The sequence below is a fragment of the Strongylocentrotus purpuratus genome, unplaced genomic scaffold, assembly GCF_000002235.5.
Source record: "Strongylocentrotus purpuratus isolate Spur 01 unplaced genomic scaffold, Spur_5.0 spur5_scaffold_15, whole genome shotgun sequence".
NCBI lineage: Eukaryota > Metazoa > Echinodermata > Echinoidea > Camarodonta > Strongylocentrotidae > Strongylocentrotus > Strongylocentrotus purpuratus.
In genome coordinates this window covers 6,314,493-6,335,481 of record NW_022145600.1, presented here as the reverse complement: position 1 = coordinate 6,335,481, position 20,989 = coordinate 6,314,493, and the positions used below count along the sequence as shown (strand labels likewise).

The 20,989-nt window shown below is 38.1% G+C and overlaps 1 protein-coding gene across 6 annotated transcripts in view; it reads left to right on the top strand.

Moving 5' to 3' along the window:
- Positions 1-2,042: 2,042 nt before the first annotated feature.
- Positions 2,043-20,989, top strand: part of LOC100888170 (pleckstrin homology domain-containing family A member 2) — a 60,949-nt gene continuing 42,002 nt past the window's right edge. For 3 of the 6 annotated variants that reach the window (XM_011684561.2, XM_011684562.2, XM_011684560.2), the window contains exons 1-3: positions 2,044-2,204; positions 3,488-3,636; positions 18,231-18,290. In XM_011684561.2, coding sequence (XP_011682863.1) covers positions 3,496-3,636; positions 18,231-18,290 — 201 coding nt within the window. In that variant the 5' untranslated portion in view covers positions 2,044-2,204; positions 3,488-3,495. Of the gene's footprint in view, positions 2,205-3,487; positions 3,637-18,230; positions 18,291-20,989 lie in introns of all 6 variants that reach the window. The other 3 variants (XM_030985444.1, XM_030985445.1, XM_030985446.1) reach the window with 3 other exon arrangements.

Below are 20,989 nucleotides of genomic sequence, written 5' to 3'. Positions count from 1 at the left end.
AATAATCAATATTATAAATTACTTTATGAAGAAGTAAAACAGAGATGCTGTAGCTCTGTAAAATATAACCAAAATCCATGACGAATAGGCCTATCGTTGATAATATGAGCCCTAACCTTTTAAAAATAAAGTAAATCTAGAAAATCTTCGAGAAGATTTATAGATTATTGTAGAAAATTAGAAATCAGTTTTGTGCCTCAATGGCGATTCCCAGATCAGTTGACTAAAAAAAAAAAAAAAAAAAAAGTGGGGGTGGAGGGTAATCAACCCGGAATGATCGTATATTGCAGGCGCTATATAGGGGTCCTATTTTTTTTGCCCTGGAAACACACGTCAAAAAAAAATAATTTCATTCGAGTTCAGATATGCCAGAGTTGTTGTTTGTTGGATGTGTTCTCCCTCTCCGTGTCCTGCATGATCTGCATCCATCATCGCTAGATATGCATATTAATTAATACATGAATATTTAAACAGTGTAAGTCAGAATTTTAATTTCATTTACAGTTCCGTGGTATGATCCCAAATATAGACGTTTTGAACTTCCTCTCAATAGATGGCGCTATTCCAAAACTACATAAACGGAAAATGAGAGCGGAGAGACGACGACACTCGAAACAACAAATAGCGGGGCCCAATTCGTGAGAAATTATTTAGCGGCGTACCAGCCAGCCGGCGAATAAACGGGGTGGGTGGGGGGGGGGGGGGGGGGGGAGGGGTGGTAAGGAGCACAATTTTATTTTATTTTACTCAACAACCCCACCCCTTGAGCCAGGGGGAGGGGGCCCGTCTTTTTAAAAAATATTTTTGTTAAAGGTTAAATTGACCTGTTTTTTGGAAAGGGGAGGGGTCCTCCTAGATTCACCACTTGAGGGCACAACCACCTGTAAAAAAAAAAAAGGGAGGGGGGGGGATGGTAATGGAAGATGAACCATGGGCTGTTTAGGGTTTTCTGTTGTTTGTTTGTGGTTTTGTTTCAGGTTTTTTTCTTTCAAGAAATGATGTGCACCCATGACGGCTGGAGAACTCTGCATCCGCCCTCTTGACAGGGGTGTCGCAGGAGGAGGGAATCACCAGCGGCGATGGATGGGGGGCATTTTCTTGGGGGGGGGGGGTCATTTTGTCAAATAATTTTGGATGCCGTCTAGCTCCCTCACGTTTGACACAAGACAGTTCTGCCCACTGACACGTTTTCAGTGAGTGACACCCTACCCCCCCCCCCCCCGCATTAAAAAAAAGCCTCTTATGAGCCTAGAATGGTTGAGGGGAACTTGTGGGAGCGTCATACACCCCTATTAACATTTCCGTCGGCAAAGTAAATATCTTTTTGTACAATCTCATATGATGTGGATGGCGATTATTTAGCATATACAGGGGGGGGGGGGGGTGTGGCGAAAAGAGTGAGGGCGGCAAGGGGGAGGGGGAGGTTTAGGAACAATACTGAATACGATAGGACCCCCCCCCCCCCATATAGAGGGCTTGTTCAAGCACGGAATAAGAAGATTAGCTTGATCCAAACTCCCATACCTCATCTTTCTGTAACGTAGGTATGTAGAAGTCTATAGGCTATAATTCTACCCTTAAAAATTAATCTCATTTAAAAAGAAACACACTTTTTGTACACATCTTGTCACGCGTTTTTCGGAAATGATGATATCACTTCCCTTTTTCTTCTAAACTTAGATATATCTCAATTTTTAATCTTTATCTTTATTATTATTATCATCACCGGTAGTTATCCTTATACATCCATTTGGGGGTGGGGTGCAGACATCTATTGCCAACTGAAGAGAAAAAAAATAGAGAAAAGAATTCTCCTTCAATCTTTATCCATTTTGATATCTCCTTTTATACGGGGCTCTTTCTTCCCTAATTCTATGTCATCTAATCATGTATTTATCTCTCTTTATTCCGATTTTTTTCATCAATGAAAAATAGTTTGAGGCTTTTGGAACGGAGAGCTTTGATGCACAGGCAACGCACATGTTTCGTGTTTACAACTGTCGCGCAGTATTGCATGGGCAATGCATTGCTTTGTGTGCATGCCCTCATAACAAACGAACCCGGAAGTATCCGACAATCCGGCGATTGAAAGAGACTCGACGACTTGCAGTTTCCTCGTTAAGAAATACCTGAATTTCGATCATCTATCTGCATAAATTGCTTGACCCCGGGAGCTTTATACAGAGAGTTTGCTACTGAATCAGGTAATCATCATTGTTTTCTTTACCTTGATGAAATGATATTACAAGTTAAGTAAAACAAAATCATGATTCTTGTTACTGCGAGCTGTGTTGTAGACTTGACCTGGCCGTGGACCGACGGCCGACCGTACCGTGAACACCGCTATCACATGTCAATTGTCAATGTGTGTAAACCAACGTCTATGGCAAAACTCGCTCATGGGAGTCATAGACATAGATTCTAGTCATGATCTCCAGCTCCATAGATCGTTATCATAGCTAGTATTCATATTTGTATGTGAGCTTGTAATGATATCTTTGTAATTGTGAACTTTGAAGTAATATCCGAAGTCTAATGTACATGTATATGTACATCGTGCATGTAATTTATAATTATTATGAAGGAGAGAAAAGTAAATTAGTGTTAATATTGTAAATTAATTGCCTTCCCTTCTACCTTTTTTCTTGCACTTTTGTTTTCATTTTGAGGGGGGGGGGGGGTAGAATCTCACCCCTCATACAGCTACGCCAGGTTTGTTGCCTTTCAGTGTAGGTACTGACTTAACTAAGGCCAAGGCTTTCTTTTCCATACTAAATATTATTTATTGGGTGCAACTCTTTTGAGGTTAAATTTAAAAGAAGTGAGAGTACAATTTTGCCTTCAATATTCTCTGCCTTAGTTATAGTTTTTATTGCCTTGCTTTATTACCCATGTTTTATAGTGGCAGACGGAAGTATGTAGAAATATGATGGATGATATAGATTTCAGAGTTGTTATTTTTCAAACCCAGTGGTAAATATGATACATGTATGTATGATCAGTTTCAGTATAGATAGTATTAGAGTTGAATGATGTCCGTTATATGATCATTAAATGATTTGTATTTCTGCTTCTCTCTCTGCCTTTTGCTTTCTTTTAAATTGTCCTCCCTTTCTTATTTCTCTATACAATTGAATTTCATTCTCTTCTCTGTTGTCTTTCTTTGTTTATTCATTCTTTCTCTCTGTCTATCTGTCTGCCCCTCTCTCTTTTTCACCCACCCTTTCACTTTCTCATTTCCTCTCCTTTTCAGTTATCCCTTTATCTCTTTCTTTCTTTCCCTTTCTTTCTGTCCCTTGTTTCCCTCAATCTTTCTCCTTCTATTCTCTTTCCTTTATTCTCCCTCTCTCTCTGTCTCTCTCTACCTTTTCCTTTACACTTCATTCTCTCTCTCTCTCTCTCTCTTCCTCTCCGTTATATTTAATTCTATCTCTCAATTCTTTATTACCTTCCTCCCATGCATCTGTCATCCATCCACCGCCTGTAGACGGCACCATGCCGTACCTTGACGTCCAGGGTAGGATATGCGGTTTCATGAACTTTGAGCAGGATGAGGAGAGCGGCCGTTTCTTCCGGAGGTACTTCGTCATTTCGCTGGAAGACGACTGCATTCTGTGCTACATGGATAACCCCATGGTAAGGGAAGGTGCAAGTTTATAAAAAAATCATAGCAGATATTTCTTCTTCTTCCAGGAAAAGTACAGTCCACCATCTGGTGTATCACATACTACTAGGCAGGTCTTGTGTTGTGAATGTACAGTGCAAATTTAAATGTGCTCCTGCGACAATTGTTCCAGGCTTTATTTCATCAGAGGTATAGGTTTAGGGTTAGGGTTGCAATTGGGTTTAGGTTTTGGTTTAGGGTTAAGGTTAGGGTTGCAATTGGGTTTGGGTTTAGGATTAGGGTTAGGGTTTGGGTTCATGGTAAGGGTTAGGAACTTAGGGATGCAATTAGATTTAGGGTTAAGGTTAGAGATAGGGATAGTATTGGGTCCAAGGATTACGTTATGAATTCAGCTAGTGAAGGGAATGGACTAGGAGACAGTGTCGTACAACCAGTTGTGACCAATGCACATGCAATCCCTCAAAGGGCAATTCATGAAGCTCCTAGTAGTTTGCTCCCACGTATGGATGTATGAGAAGGAACTACATGGATTTTCAGGCTTCATGAAGTTGACAAGTATGAGCGAGCAAAACTTGCGAGATGTATCTATCGCTACTTTATTGGCTCCAGATGTACAATGTATGGTAACCATAATTACAAAGCAGGTCTAAACCTTTAGGACTAAAAATATACACAGGGGATGTGGATGATTTTGGCATCAGAGCTGCATTACAAGAACTTAAAGTTGTCCGTTGAGAGCCAGAAGGGCATTAACTCACATATTTTTACACAGGGTTGACTCCCTTCTGGTTCTCAGCAGAGGAAATAGTTTGGTTTAGTTTGTTTTTAATTTCCATATAAAATACATGAACATGAACTAATAGTTGTATTTAAAAAGAATACAGCTGGGTTGCTCTATTCAGTGTCATCAACTATAATGGCGCTGTTCTTTCTAGAGGTCCAGAAAGAGAGGAAGAAAGACAGCCTCTCTGTCTGGAGCCCTCCAAGAAGCCCCTGTAATTTAATTCTTTATGATACTCATTTACACATGGCCTATATAAAATGGCAAAAGTTGACATGGGGAAAAGAAAGGAGACGAAAAGGAAGGAAGTTAGAGGAGGAAGGTAACCTGAGAAAAAATATGATATGACCACCCCCCCCCCCACATTCTCTCTTTTCTTAAGGCCTCATTGCATTTAATAAGCTGAGTAAGACTGTTGCACCTCCCCCCCCCCCCCCCCACCACTACCACCAGGTGTTACTCTTCGCACTGTCTAGACTCATGCTATGTCAGTTTTAGCACATCCAATTACACCAGGTGCAAACAATTGGGACCAATGGGGAAGTGTTTGCATTAGACAAGTACATGTAATAAGCCCACTTGATGACATCATACAGTTGAATTGCCAATTTGATAATCCTTTCAAATAGTGATTACATGTAGGTACAGGTGTAGTACAGTCAAACCTGTTTTAGTGACCACCTGTCTACAAAGACCACCTGTCTACAGCAAGCACATTTTTTGTTTCCCTTGAAAATGGTTTCTCATTGAAACATGTACTAAAGGAACCTGTCTACAAAGACCACTTTTTGTATTTCCCTTGGGTGGTCACTGTAGACAGGTTTGAATGTACATTCCATGGAAAATATTTTAGGAGAAGTGCCGCACAGATCAACATGAGCATTTGAACTAAAGGTGATCCCCTTAATGTACGGAATGAATCTCAGTAGTTATGACTTATATGTGCCAGTTGGCAGCCTCATTGAGCAGTCTATTTATAGCTACCTGATTTGCCATGTCTTCAATTCCTGAAATCACTTGGCTCTGACTCTGCCAAATCCTTAAAAGGAAGGGTAATACTTGAAAAGGAAAGGCTGCCGGAACGTCTGCCTAGTGGCCCACGCGTTAAGTGAAACTTAACTTCTAGGAAGCCTGCATGAAAGGACAGTTCTTATCTATAAATGTAGAAATGAAAAAAAGTAATTTAAAATTTTTAATTAAATGCCATTGATTGAGTAATCTGTACTACCAAAATGTTATAATGTTTTTAAAGAATGCATACAGTATGTGTACTTTGTATTAATTGTCCAGATATCAACAGCATGGATTAGTACATAAGGGACTACATACTTCAGTCCAACCACTTTATGTCTTTGTATGCAGTTATTAGTTGACAATTATGATTTCTTTATCAACTATATTTTGCAGAGCTTTGTACATACTGTATGTATCACATATTTGTAGCTATGAGGAATTAACATTTTGTATAAATTCTTTGGATTTGCCAATATTTTCTTTTTGTTGTGGTCATCACCAAAACCCAGTGTTACCTTTAATGTTGAAGTGAGGCATGAGTCATGAACACAGGATGGGGTGTGGTGTTGTATTAGCTGTTCCTTTAGGAGCAGGCCTCCTTGAAGATAGTCTTAAAGGGAAGGTTGTGGTCTGGTTTAAAAAAGAAAAAAGAAACAGTTTGTGAGCTTTCTCATTCTCTCCCCATTCTGTTGTGGAATAATAGGGAAGTTACTCAGGGTCTTAACCTAAGACCTTTCTGCACTAGTTTGGCCAGGAGGGATTAGACCTCCCTGCATGGTCACTGAAAGGTGGTTATCTCATCAAATCAGCTCTCAATTAACATAAGAAAAAGGGGATCATGGGGGAACCAATGGGTACCGCTTAGGCATTGTTGGCTATATAGAGGGCGCAAGTAGATAATAGTGCAGTCCTGCTTTAAGATTAGGTGTTGCGTAAGATCCAGGAATGGAGCTACATGTAGGAGTTTGGTAAGTGTAGGAAATTTACCTCATAGCAATAGCCACTGGAGCTCGTGTCATAGAACCTGTTACGTCATTTACCAGAAAAGTTCAATAGTTGGGTTAATCATAACACATACTTTGTGTAGTTTAAGCTTCTACAAACCTTAAAATTGAGTACGCAAGCCTTGATCAACTTTTGTGGACTTTCTCAAGCCAAGTGATAATTCGGACAGTATCTTGCTTTCTGCTGCTTCGATTGAGATCACTGGAGCAAAGATAGGTGACAATAAATAGCCAGAGTCCCTATTTTAAGTGACAAACGGACTAATCCTTTTTATCCAGATGGATTCTTTCACCTTTCTTGACCAGAAATGTGTTTGAAAGTCAATGATATAATGTAATGTACCATTTAGTTTAACGATATCACAATGAATAAGAACACCATAAAACTTGTATGTACAGTACATGTGTAGCTAAAATGGGAACAAATCAAATGAGATGAAGGAAGGAAATGAGATTACAAAACAGAACAAGCCTTTTTAAGATATACATGTACATATAGTTTGAGCAAGTTAGTCAGTTAAAGGTACTATGTCCCTTTTGCAGCCAACCTCAAATTCTGTAGAACTTTGCAGGAATTATGAATATGTCATGTATGTCCTATCTGTGAAATTTAAACGTTAACAGTGTCCTCATATTCAAATTATGCAAGGAAACACGTTTACTTGCTAGACTTCACTGTCAGACACTATTGAGTGACTGACTGACTTTTTTTCTTCTTTGGTAATAGCATACATGAAAAGAGTTGTAAAGGGTACATGAGCATTTGTCTACATCAATAACCCACTTCTTGTGATGGCCAAGATTAAACTGATTGAATCTTTGCGCAGCATAAAACGTATGACCATTTGGTACAATTGTCTGAAAATCAAGACTATTACTTTTGGGCTCTATAGCCCTAAAGTCGATTTGACAACTAATAGTCGTTATTTTCCCACTTGAAGACATTTTCAAGCCCCACCTTTTTAGGGAAGTTCTAAATTAGTATTATCTTTCAAATGCAGTTGAAATTTAACTTTTTCATTTTTTGGCCTGCAAATGGGACATAGTACCTTTAAGGTAATATGAGGAACTTGCGCAACAAAAAATCCAATAGGAACTGAAGCATACATGTGTCTAGACACTTAATATCTGTTTTACCGATATAGACTTGAGAGCAAGAAGGTAGACAGATGCCAACTCTGTTTTTTTTATATATATCTATAGGCCTATACCGGTATATGTCAGTTACGTTATGTCTTTCTGGCTCTCTCAACAGATGATATAATGTTCGATCCCGCATTGTTTCATAACTGAATGTTAAGGAGCATACCAGTATTATGGATCTATAAATAGTCTCATCTCTGTATTATGTTACAAAACCCTAGTGTGTTCCTTATTGTTTAATATACAAAGTGCTGTTATAGTTTGCTCTCTGTTTCAAACTTCAACAACAATGTCTCATTTCCTGCTGCTATTACCATAGAAGGTCAAATTTTTTCTGCACACCTTTGTAACAAAACCTGTTCTTTATTTTACTTTGAGAGGCCATGCATGGTTGAAGACAGATTTTTTTACTTACAAGCTAGCTGAGGCTGCAATTGAAATTTCTAGCATGGCATTCGTATCAAGGAAAAATTGTATGAGATGTGTGTGAAGACTTGTTGTACTGTGTGTCCAGACCAAATGGAGAAAACAAATTATGGCAGATTTTGAACAAAAGCATAAGCCCAGGGGGTGTTTCACAAAGACTAATATCGACTTTAAGTTGGACCTAACTGTGGCAGGCCATTCATGCCACTGTTTGCTCTCACTGATTACTGGCATTGGTCTCTCAAGGGACTTACTAATCATGGTTGCAAATCTACAGAATTTATATTTTTTGATAATTCATTATTGGAAAAAAAAATATTATCTAAAGCTCATATTTTTGAGAGAAACCAGTGGCATGAATGGCCTGCCATAGTTAAGTCCAACTTAAAGTCGATCTTAGTCTTTGTGAAACACTTCCCTGGTTTAGGTTTTAATTTTAGTAGAACATGGGCTGATGGCCATGTTTTGGGGGTCCAATTATGTAATGGTTCTGAGACAGACTTACAATATCACCTTGGAAAGGTCTAGTAAGGCATTCGCACCAGAGAAAATTTATATGAAATTTGCATAAAGAAAGTTAAGAAACATATAGTGATCATTGTATTGTGAAACAGACACTGACATTGCATACATGTAAGTGTATCATGTAGGAACATTGTATAACAACTACTTGTAGTTTTAACAAGGACTTGTAAATATGGAAGGAATTAAAAGTCCCTGGTTTTGGTTGCATTTTAATACAGTTTAAAAACCCATTGAAAGTGGTTCAAATATCACATATTACATTAATTCTCACTAAATCTAGTTCATATTTGGCAGAAATATGCAAATGTCACATACAGATGTATATGATTTCCATACTTTCAAGTTCACAGTGATAATATTTTGTTTGGTTGATTAAGAATCATAATTTTTATGGTCATCAATATTCTTGGACATGTTTAGAGGACATTTTTAAAACTTTGAAAACAGAAAAAGACAACAACATTGAAATGAGTAAATTTAGTGCACTGTGCTTGTACTAGCATAAATAGCTGGCCTACTACAGCCAGACTTTATGGAAAAATCATCCGTGGATTTGGACGGAAACACACCGTAAGCTCCATTTCCCTGCGCTCTAATTAGATTCCCCAAATCTTTAGACGTCTTAATAAGCATTGGTCAGAAGCCAAGTGTGAGTAGGCTTACTATCCCCAAAGCTCGCTAAATTTAGAAATAACTTTGAAGCGCAGGCTGATCTGACCACTTCCCTCTGAACTTGCGGAGACCCCCGTCGTATCAGGGCTTTCATACAGTGGTTCCAAAAGCCGTTCAGACACATGCAAAAAAAAATTATGAAAGAATAGTCGTATGGACGAGAAAAAATAATCATATGAAGAAACTACTGTAAAAGTAGAAATATTTGTAGTACATTAATTTTCACGGATTTCCCGCCAAGATCGGCAAGCGCAAATTTTAGAAATCGCAAAAATATAAGCATGACTTGTAATGCGTGCTATGAACAGACTGAATTGCGTGCAACGCAAATTTTTTAAAATGTGAATATGTTTTGGGGTCGCTCAGCGTGAAAAAAATGAATCCCTCGAAAATAACAGCGTTTAAAGTAATTTGAAGAGGTCAACTGATATGACAGCTGGCCAATCATCTGTGTGCGCTTACAATAGGCCACGCCCCCTTATTCGATTTCCGTATGACTACAACATCAAGACTACGGCAGGCAGGACCAAGGTTCTCTTTTGAGTTTCAACAATCAAACATGCATTTATCTATATCACGTTTCATTATACGACGCTATGATACACAACGTTTCAGTACATATGATGTTTTGTTACACAACGTTTCTTCAAACGATGTTTCGTTATACCATGTCCCGTTTTACGACATTTCTTTAAACAACATTCAGACTACAACAAAAAGAATGATTACATGTACTTATCATACATGTTTAGTTATACAATGAATAGTCTGAATGCATAGTTAGGGAGAAGGCTGTTGGCAAACGTTGGCTAGTGTACCTAGGAGTCAATTGAAACAGGAAGCAAGGCCAGGAGCTGGGGATGATTTTATCCCCAAGTCAAGAAATCGACTTTGGATTTACTGACAGACAAGCTACAGTAGCAGCTCCAGAAAAGTATATCACCTAGATGTACTTTGTACGGCCTTGAGTTATATAGAAATAGAGTTCTGTGATGTATATTAGAGGGCAATCGGGCATACCTTTAATATGCCTTGAACTAGTTTTCTGTTTTAATATTGACAATAATATTACATACATGTAGTCTCGGAACTTGAAGGAGTTGATGTGGCTTAAACTATATTTATTTTAAAGACACAAAATCGATGCTTACTTTAGGGAAACGTGCAGTGTTTGATTCTGATTTCAATAAGGGATAGGATAGTGAGATTTTTATTTTATTTTAGTGATACAAATGACCCTAAAAGTCTGAAATAAATAAAGAGATGAGCGAGTTTCAAAGGAATTCCAGAACCTTGTCAACACAGATATAATCTTGCTTCCTTCCCATTTCATGCTTTTTTGTACCGATTTTGTAAACATGCACAGTGTATTTTTCTAAGACGAATGGAACATTTGAGTCTGCCTCTCGTCTTAATCACCCCAATGAGTTCAAATATTCGCGATGGAATCGTTTTCACCAACTCCACCTTTTTCCTGTCATCTCGATCTAATCTTGAATGAAACGGATATGGGAGCAACGTGATCTTGATGTAATCTTGGGAGATTTCTAGCGAGGAGTTTCGTGCATGATCTTGGGACTAATCCCTTGCGGTCTAAGACCATGATCCATCTTTAGTTTTTTTCTTTTCCACCCCTTTTAAAGGTAGTCTTATTCTCTGGTATGAAAGTGGGACTGCGCTACTTGTAGCTTCTTGTGCCCTCTTTACAGCCAACAATGCCTAATCGGTACCCGTTGATCCCCCATGATCCCCTTTTTCTTATGTTAATTGAGAGCTGATTTGATGAGATAACCACCTGTCAGTGACCGTGCAGGGAGGTCGAGTCCCTCGTGGGCAAACTAGTGCAAATATGCTTTAAATGTAAAGAGATTTAACCTTTTTTAAAATGATGACTCTTCTTCTTTTTTTGGCCCTGGACTCTTTCTGCCACTCATTTTCAGTGCTATATAAAGCCCTCTACCCTGCAATAAAATAAATAAATGTTTATAGAAAATTATTATCAGCTGTTTAATGCGGTATGCAAACCTATGGTATACTAGTTAAAGCCAGCCAAATGAACAAAATAATGAAAGTTCACTGAATATTGCATTGAATGAAATTAACAATACTGATACAACATACACATTGGACAATATATAGCAAGCACTGGTAGAAACGCACATACATGTAACCTGGACATATCACATAAATCCAACATTGTACACAATGCCACTTTTTTTGGTATTTTTTTGTGTTAATTTTTGTTTATGCTTTATACATTATAGATGTAATTCTATAAATATTCCTTGTTATTCTCTTGGAATATGTTAGAATTTATATTTGATATTTAGCAGAACCTGCGATTATCTTTAACATAATTTGTGAGAATTTCTGTTTAAACTCTCGTCATTCCCCGAAGTCGAGGTTGCCTTGAACATGATGTGCACGTACACACTTAGAACATGAGTGTTAACAGTGTGTGGGAGGAGACACTATTCCTATTTCAGGATGCTCTGTGGCGTAGCTATAATGGAGGGGGGGGGGGCGCCAGGGATCATGTGCCCTTAATCATAAAGAAAAAACACACTCGAAAGAAAGCGAGACAAAGGAAAAGGGGGATAGGGAACCAGAAAAGATGACACTAAAAACCACTCCTACGCCCTGCTCTTCCTTTAACAAATAATGCGAGATGCCTCCTGCCCCCTCCCCTCCCCCCCCCCCCCCCAATGGTACTAGTGCACCAGGGAACATGTGCCCCCAATTATAAAGAAAAAGCACACACGAAAGAAAGCGAGACAAAAGAGAAGGGGGATAGGGAACCAGAAAAGATGACACTAAAAACCACTCTTCCGCTCTGCTCTTCATTCAACAAATAATGCTAGATGCCCCCTGCCCCCTGCCCCCTCCCCCAATGATGCTAGAGCACCCTCAGTGTCTGGACTCACCCTACACCATTGACATCAAAGAAGCTTGTTCCAGGAATCCCTCGAAGAAGGGATCTAATGACAGATGCAATCAATCAAGTATGCTGGTTTAATTCTTCTTCTTTTAGATGAATGTAACACTTCAGACATTGTATTGTTTTCAGAGAGTGACTGTGTATTCTTTTTCTCTTTAAAAAACAAACTATGTGAGCAAGTAGATGTACATTTATATTATTTCTGAGTACTTTTGAGTTCAGGTGGTGCACTGAACATATTCTAATCCCCCCCCCCCCATTTCTCTGTTTGCAAAGTCGTGCTTGTGACAGAGACAGCACTGCTCTAGTACAGTATAAATTAATGCTGTCGCTGACAGGCCTTTTGGCGAAAAAAGATTGTCAATAAAACTGTATTTTGATGGGAAGGGGACATGTCAACAAAGATTTAATGTTGCTGACATAAGTCACATAAGTCACATAAAATGACATGACACAACATGTCTACAAAGACATTTGTACTCTTTGACAGCACTACCATAGAGCATGTTATTTTTCTCAACTCATGAAATTATGTTCTTAATACAGGTACAGGTACATCAATTTTCCAGAACAAAGACAAGAAATAATCTTTATCTCCTTGAGTGTCTCCAACATGAGGCATGTGCTCTATGCCTTCAAGATCTGTCTACAAAACAAAACAACTTTCCTTTCATGTAACCTATTTTGAGCATACACTACTTACGGTATCTTTTTCTGAAAGTTGAGGGTAGAAAGTATACATGAACATGAGACACGTGCTCTATGTTATAACACATCTTGCATCTGTTTACAAAACAAAACAACTTTCTTTTCATGTATCCTATTTTTAGCGTATACCACTTCCGTGTTAAAGGTAAAGACCAGTTATGGTCGTGCGATTGCATTGTGAAAGAAACGTTGTGGAATCGATCAGAAAAGGTTGATCATCTAGCATCTAGCATCTGCAAGGTTCTGGAATCATCAAAATGATAAGAAATTTGGCCCATTCTTTGTAAAGTTACAAGCACTATACACAGAAAGATGTATATGGGACTACCCTATATCTCTCACAGACCATGAGAGAAACAAATTTACCAAATATATGAATTAGTAGGCGGTTTCCCGGCAAATTTTTTATCATCATGTATTAGTCAAAACATATTCTTTCACATGATTGGTAATGAGAGCTTCCATTTCATTTTTTGAAATTGGGGCCTTTCCAATACTGGTCTTTACCTTTAAGTGGAAGGTAGAAATATGTTTTAAAGCAAAGCATAAAGCTTCAGAGAAGAGATTATCATAGATATTTTGAACCACTTTTTCTATCGTACAAGATATGCAGGAAAACTTCGTAAAGTTTCCTGTAAATACAAACAACCTTTACTTTTGTGGGAAATTGCACGAGGTCTGTGTTTTGTTGGTTGCTGTGCTGCCTGTTATACTTTGCATCATGTCTTTCTAGTGTCAACCTTTACGCCAACGAGACCGACAACATACTGAATATGACATTACCTCGAATGGCAAATAATCGGTCGGTTTGGAGGCCAGATTTCCGTAATATAAAACATGATATGTACCTTTAATAAGAACAGTGACATTTCCTGAGAGGATACGTGGGTGTATGTCTTTATCTTGGTTAGGACATCGAAAATGAAAGAGAGAGAGAGAGAGAGATACAGAGAGAGAGAGAGACAGAGAGAGAGAGAGAGAGAGAGAGTTATATGGGATGTATGTAAAAGGGCAACTTTGGTCTAAAAATAACTTGGGTATCTTTGTCTCAGATTCTGAAACAAAGTCCTGGATTTAGCTCATGCCGCAATGATAATTATAAACCTTTAGGTCAGTCAGGAACCCGTGACTGTAACAAGCCGATCGCCTGTCTGATTATCAAGATATTTATGAATGGAATCAAAATTTAATTTTTCCTTTTCCTAACGGTTTTTATAACACTACAGTGTATTGGGGAAAATGAGTATGGTAAAACCGGTCACTCGAAGATCTTTACTTTTTTGAGGCACTTCATGATCATTTTGAAGCACATATTTTCTAGGGCTTCAATATTACACCATATCACAGACACTGCCATGCATCTCAGATTTAACATTGTTAAACGATGCCTTTAAAGGGATCCGGTAACTTTGTCTCGGATTCTGAAACAAAATTCTGGATTTAGCTCATGATGCAATGATAATTATAAACCTTTAGGTCAGTCAGGAACCCCATGACTTTTACAGGCCGATCGCCTGTCTGATTATCAAGATATTTATGATTGGAATTACAAATTTTGAAAACCGTTCGCCTGACGGTTTTCATAACACTACAGTCTATTGGGAAAAACGAGTATGGTAAAACCGGTCACTCAAAGATTTTTTACTTTTTTGAGGCACTTCTTGATCATTTTGAAGCGCAATTTTTTTAGGGCTTCAATATTACACCACATCACAGACATTGATAACATGTAGGGCCGTGTATCTCAGATTTAACATTGTTAAACGATCCCTTTAAAGATAAGTTGGTTTCGATTAAAGCAGGAACAAATCAGAGAAACCAATCAAAGAACTTCCAAGAAGTCTGAAAAAGATTATGACAGAAGATCGAGGCAGTCGAAAGTTAGTATCCCTGGCCCCCAGACAAATCTTGGAATAACCATTGAAATACATGTATACAGGACTTTCTGAAGACTTTTCTGGCAATATGAAAGCCTATCGAATCGGTACAGACAGATTCAATAAATGTTGAGCAAGAATTTCATGAAATAATGACATGCATAAATCCAGAATTTCACATACTTTATTTGATGCCATTGCCTCTGTTCAGTGCGTCTGTTTATTAGACCCACTGCGATATGCACAAGTGCAGTTTGGGTCTAGCCATTTAACGAGGGGGCACTGATGTAGGGGCTGGGGGGGAGGGGGTAACGGGATGACACCAGACCTACGAGTTGGATAAAGTGCTTGAGAACAATTACGGCCAGTATTTGAGGGGAGTTGTATAATCGTCTCTCTTTTAAGTTGCTCTCCCACTTGGCCCTTCTTTTTATCTACTTTCTTCATGGATAAAAACAAATATTTTCTCTATCAATTTTATTTGGGGGCACATCTACCCGATGTCCCACTGTTGCTTAAGTTGTACAGTAGCTACTGTATGCACAAATTCAAGAGGAAATTTAGCTTTCACTTTCTGAGCAAGTGTAGCTCTTGTTGCCCGAAAAGCCTCTCTTGGTTTGTATTAATTACTGAACTACAATGTAGGACTTCACACACTCAAGGAAGAAAGATTACCGAGAGTCCTTTCCAGGTCTCCCTAATCCCCCCTCTCTCACATGGTGCAACTGCAAGCCTACTGTATAATACATATATCTAATAAAATATATATATAGAGTGTTTTGTCCAGGGTTAAAGTAGGTAATTTAGTTGCTGGTGGAAATTTACATTGTAGCATGTGTCATAGAACCAACAAATTCTGTAACAAGAAGAAAAGGAAGAAAGAAAAAAATCCCTCTCTATTGTAAATTTTTCACCTGTTCAAAAGTGTTTTTCTGGAAGAGGGTGTTTGTTTATAATTAAAGGAGATATGAAATGAAATCATAATTTATCAAATCCTTTGTAACCCAAATATTTGTCTCTGAATGGATCCCACTGAGAACTGAAATGGCTCCTGTAAAATAGTTACATGAGGAATCTCCAGGTATAGGCCTAACTTTGACTTTAAATTGAAAAAAGACAACCCAGTAAAAATAAATGAAGAGGTTCAGAACCCAGCCTCCCCACTCAGTGTTATTTAGGGTACGCATGTGCGTGTTCCCTCCTTTTGAAAACACCCCCTAAGTCCGGTGTGTAAAGTCAATTTTGTGTATGTACGAGCCGGACTTAGGTGCGTGAAATGTACCCCTTTACCGGACATTTTGGTAACATGCATACGGTCATTCCGACCCCGGAGTGGGGGGGGGGGGCGGGATGCAGAATTAGATATTTTTTGATACTAAGAATTGAGCATAAATAACATACATGGGCAAGTAGCAAATAATGACATATGAAAGAAAAAAAATGGAAGGAGGTACAGTGTCATACATTTTTAATTTTTGTTATTAACGTACACAGGCAAATGTCAAAATCATATCGGTAATGACCATTTTTTTTAAAGGGAATGAATGAGAGAGAAATATGGGGAAAAGGTAAAATTACTATCATAATTTCCCCCTACAAAAGGCTTCATGTACAAAGTGTTGAGCCTGACAAACAGCGCTGCTGTATTGCAAAAAGAAGAAAAAAAAACATATATCTGTCCCCTCCATATCCCCTTGATGTGGCGGAAACAGTAGGACCTTTTGAGGTTAGTTCATGGTTTGGACCCCAGCCAAATAGTAGCACATGACTCAAGCCAGATAGAAATCAAATATTCTCCAGGGAATATCATGTTCTATGGATTGCACATTGGTATTAGCCTTCCTCCCGCGCTCCCCTCACTTTTATTCTATCGACTGTTGCAAGCAGATAGGGTTGCTTCCAGGCTGAAACAATTTTGTTTACTTTTTCATTAAATGAAAAGTCCACTCTGGCTTTGAGTTTATAGCTTTTAAAACAAAATCATAACTATAAGAGAAGCAGATCAATGAAAGTTTCATGAATATTTGATGAAGGATAAGAAAGTGATGTATTTTTAAAGTTTTAATGAATTAATCAAAAGCAAATTGGCAAGTCTGAAACATATATTCAGAGCACCTTTCCTATTTACTCTGTACTAAAGATTTAATGAATTTATAACTTCTTTGAAGAAAAATAAACACCTGTTGAAATTAATGGAAACTTGCTCTCCACAGAGCAGATGGGAGAAGTGCCCACGATGTTTATACAGTCTAACTCTAACCTGCTTTGGTGACCACCTGTCTACAAAGGCCACATTTTTTTTCTTCCCTCGAAAATGGTTTCTCATTGAAACATGTACTAAAGGAACCTGTCTACAAAGGCCACTTTTTGTGTTTCCCTTGGGCAGTCGCGACAGGTTTGACTATATATCAAAGAGTTGCCAATTTGAATTTGATCACTGAAAAACTTAACATGCTACAAAATCAATACTTTCCAATTTTTGATTGGATGTTCCTCATGTTTATTCTGACCTGCTGCTCTCATTTTTAGCTTCTATTAATACCAATTTAGTTTTAGATTCAGGGTGATACACTTTCAGATCTCACTAGTTATGTGTAATTCCTCTTACAGTACATGTATATCTCCAGCTAAGATACCAGTGTATAGTACAACAACTACAAAACTGACGGTATTCCATTACTAAGTGGGTCATATTATTGCATGCAAGTTATATAAGAATATGGTTATATTCTAGTCAGGTGATATATCCTACATGTTGTAGCTGTCTCAGTGTGCAGGAGAATTTACAGATATCAATGGCTTCAGTCTAACATTGCATTTATTGATATTATTATTGTGTAAGAATCAAATGTAGCATTTTATTTGTATTATTGTATCCACAGCTCATCTACATGTTGTATTCCTATATCAATTAAGAATAATTGATAATCAACCAATTTAAATGATTATATAAGCAATTTCTTTTTGAAAAATTCTAATAACATGTCAATTTTATGCAATGTTTCCTCCTTCTTTTCTCTATTTTCCTTACCGGTATCTTCCCTTATTTTCCCTTTTTTGAAATTTTGATTTAATGTTAATTATGTACCAAAGTTGTGGTTATTTTGTGTATTTTGTGAGGATCATTTTTAACAAGCTATTTACTGGTATGTGCTTTTCATGAACCTCCCACTATAAATATATATTTATATATGTTTGTACTCTGAATATTATATCTGATGTTTTATGAACGAATATGTTGTATTCCTTAATTACTCTGAATGTCTTTACCTAACATGAACTACCTGAATCACAGATTTTGAAAATAAAGGTAACCTAAAGCCCTCAGGATTGAGAGAATTCAGAAGTAATCGATTAAAGTTTTGCATATATGTAACTGTTGTACATGTATATATTTCTGTTGTACATCTACAGTGTACATGCAAGTTTACACTGTAGACAATTTATTCACTTAAAAGCCATCATGTTTTATTCAAATGTTGCCATTTTGTTCTCCCTCCCTCCTCCTCTCTCTCAGAATTTACCCGAAGCTGCCAGAAGACCCATATTAGAAATTCAACTCACAAATATTTCAAATGTAAGTATCCTATAATTCCTTTATTAGCTGTGTATCCTACATGTACATGGGATGAAACGAGTATACACCCACCAAGATTCAGAAAGAGACATATGTTTTTTTATTTTGTTATTAAGGTCGAGGTCAAGTCTCGAGCTGATGAAGACGCGATTTGTAACTTCGGAATTATTTCCCAAATCAGAAATAGCGGGCTATTTTGCAATCATGAGCTGATGAAGACATATCTACAGTATGAAGGAAACGTGTGATGATGGCCTTTCCTTATTGCTCTCCTAAGGATGGTTGAGGTGTGCGCATTACATAAGACCCATTGGTCGTATAAGCGAGGTCCACTCTTGGTGACCGACAGCACCTATTTTGGGGGTAACTGCCTGAATGGTGTCAAATGCCCTATGAGAACCCATGATTATGAGTCTTTGAAAGGGTCATTTCTCACACCTTCATGCCCGCTTGACTCACTAGGTCTATTTACACATCCCACACTCCATTTTTGAAAAATCATTGATTTCTTGGACTGCCATTTACACTATCGAAAAACGCATAAGAAACCGCCAGTGTTTGCTTATACAGAATTTTTGTGTCAGTGGTGCGCATGCAAGACTTGTTGCTACTCTGCTTGAGATCGCACAGAAGCAAGGAGAGTCACGTGACGATAAAACAGAATCATACCAAACTTTCGATTCACACTGAAATTTTGGCAGGCATTTACAAAATATCACACTCCAGAGATGGCAGTTTTGATTTCGATTTTTCATCGTTTTTGCTGGAATGTGAGAAAAGTTAACGATTTTAGCTTGCAGTGTGAAAGCAACTTCTGTACGTTGCTCCTTTGTCCAGGCACATCCTGTGCAGCAGATATTCCCCAGGACCACCTTACTGTACATGTAGGTTGGCCTGGATGCTGTACAACCAACAGTGCATGCCTGCACTGATATCAGCCTAGGGTAGATCAGCTCCTAGCTGAGAGCCAATTTGGCAATTTGTGTAGTGGTTTTTCATTGTTCCATAGTTTTTCATACTTCTTAAAAAATTCCTAACTTCCTTATTAGTGATCCGATTTTCCTCAAACCTTTTTTGCTCGGTTTTTCCTGTTTTTCTGCATCTATTGAAAGCAAGTTATTTTTGGAGTGGACTTAGTCTTTAAGGACCTGCATCTACCGGTAGTTAACAGATTAGTTCCAAAGGAAATAACTTTCGTACACTTGATTAATATCCTTCAAATTGAACTTGAAGATAATTATAGCAGGCATTGTTTGCTAATTGGACAAAGAATAGAATTCACTTGAAATCCATGGATTGTGCAGATAGTGCAAAGGCTTGCCCTTGAATCTAGAAAAAAGGATGCTGCAATCACATGCACCAGCACTTGAAATAATTTAGATGATTTTATATTACATGTTCTACTGAGTGCAATGTTATACAGTGAAACCTGTCTATAAAGACAGGTGTATCTTCAGTTAAGTTATTCTTATTGGCTCTTTCCTCGGTGGCAAGGGATTCAGTATGCCATAGCCAAATGGGACCCTTCACCATTGGCTACAGCCAATGATGTCGGACCCGTGGCACGTCAGAAAGATTACGTTATTTGAGGGATTTTATGATATTATAATGATAATCACATTCGATTTGTATAGCACATGATAATTGTAACTTAATTCTCTACCAGTTTTATGTCATATAATTCAAATTGGTTACCATGAACATATAAAGAAAAAATACAACACTTCCTTCGTGTTCATCATCTGAGCTCAAACGTTCTGCCAGGCTCTTACACACTGAAGAGCCTTCTCATTTGCTGCTACTACATTGTAGGTCTTCCAGGCAGCATTGGTCATCTAGGAGTGGGCATCTTAATAGGTGTGACATAGATTGCATGGATGTTCCACACTCACAGTGTGTGTCTGTGTCATCTTTACATCCCCATTTATCCATTTTGTATTTGCATCACCCCACCCCTGTGCAAATAGAGATGTGACACTGATGTGGTCCACATGACCGACATGTCTCCAAAGACCACAAAACCAACAGCTTGTGAACTGCATGATGGTGCACCTTCAATACAGTTTTTTTTTTAACAAAGTCAAACTTAACTCTAAGTTGGACTTAAATATTAGGGAGAGCCATTTGTAGCCTTATAATGAAATACATTCAAAAGCAAAATTGAAGTATTTTAGATTTTTCGTAAATTCCACATCAAGAGCAAGAAATCTCCCAAGATAATAGAAAATATGAATGATTTGAATCATCATTTAATGCCTTTTAAAATAATTTTTACAAAATATTTTCAATGATACTAACGGCTTTCCATAATTGTGAAGTCCAACTTAGGGATAACACAAACTTAGGATCTTTGTGAAACACCACCCAGATCTTTCTACAGGGTTGTTCCTCAGTGGCAAGAGATTCAGTACAGTATGCCATTTCCAACTGCCAACGGTGGTACAGCTAGTCCACAGGACGGAAAGCCCATGAAATTGACAGTTCACAAGACTGTTAATATCGGTCTCCCAGGCCTTCTGAATAGTTACGATTTTATCAGAAGATACGTGAGACCAATGTCTCATGAGACCAACAGCCCATGAGACTCATAGGCTTTCTTATAACTTTTGTGAGGGTTCCCTAGACAGGCTTGTAAACCGTTGGTCTCATAGGGTATTGATCTCATGGGCTGTTGTCACCCCTCTGTCTGCTGGGATGTC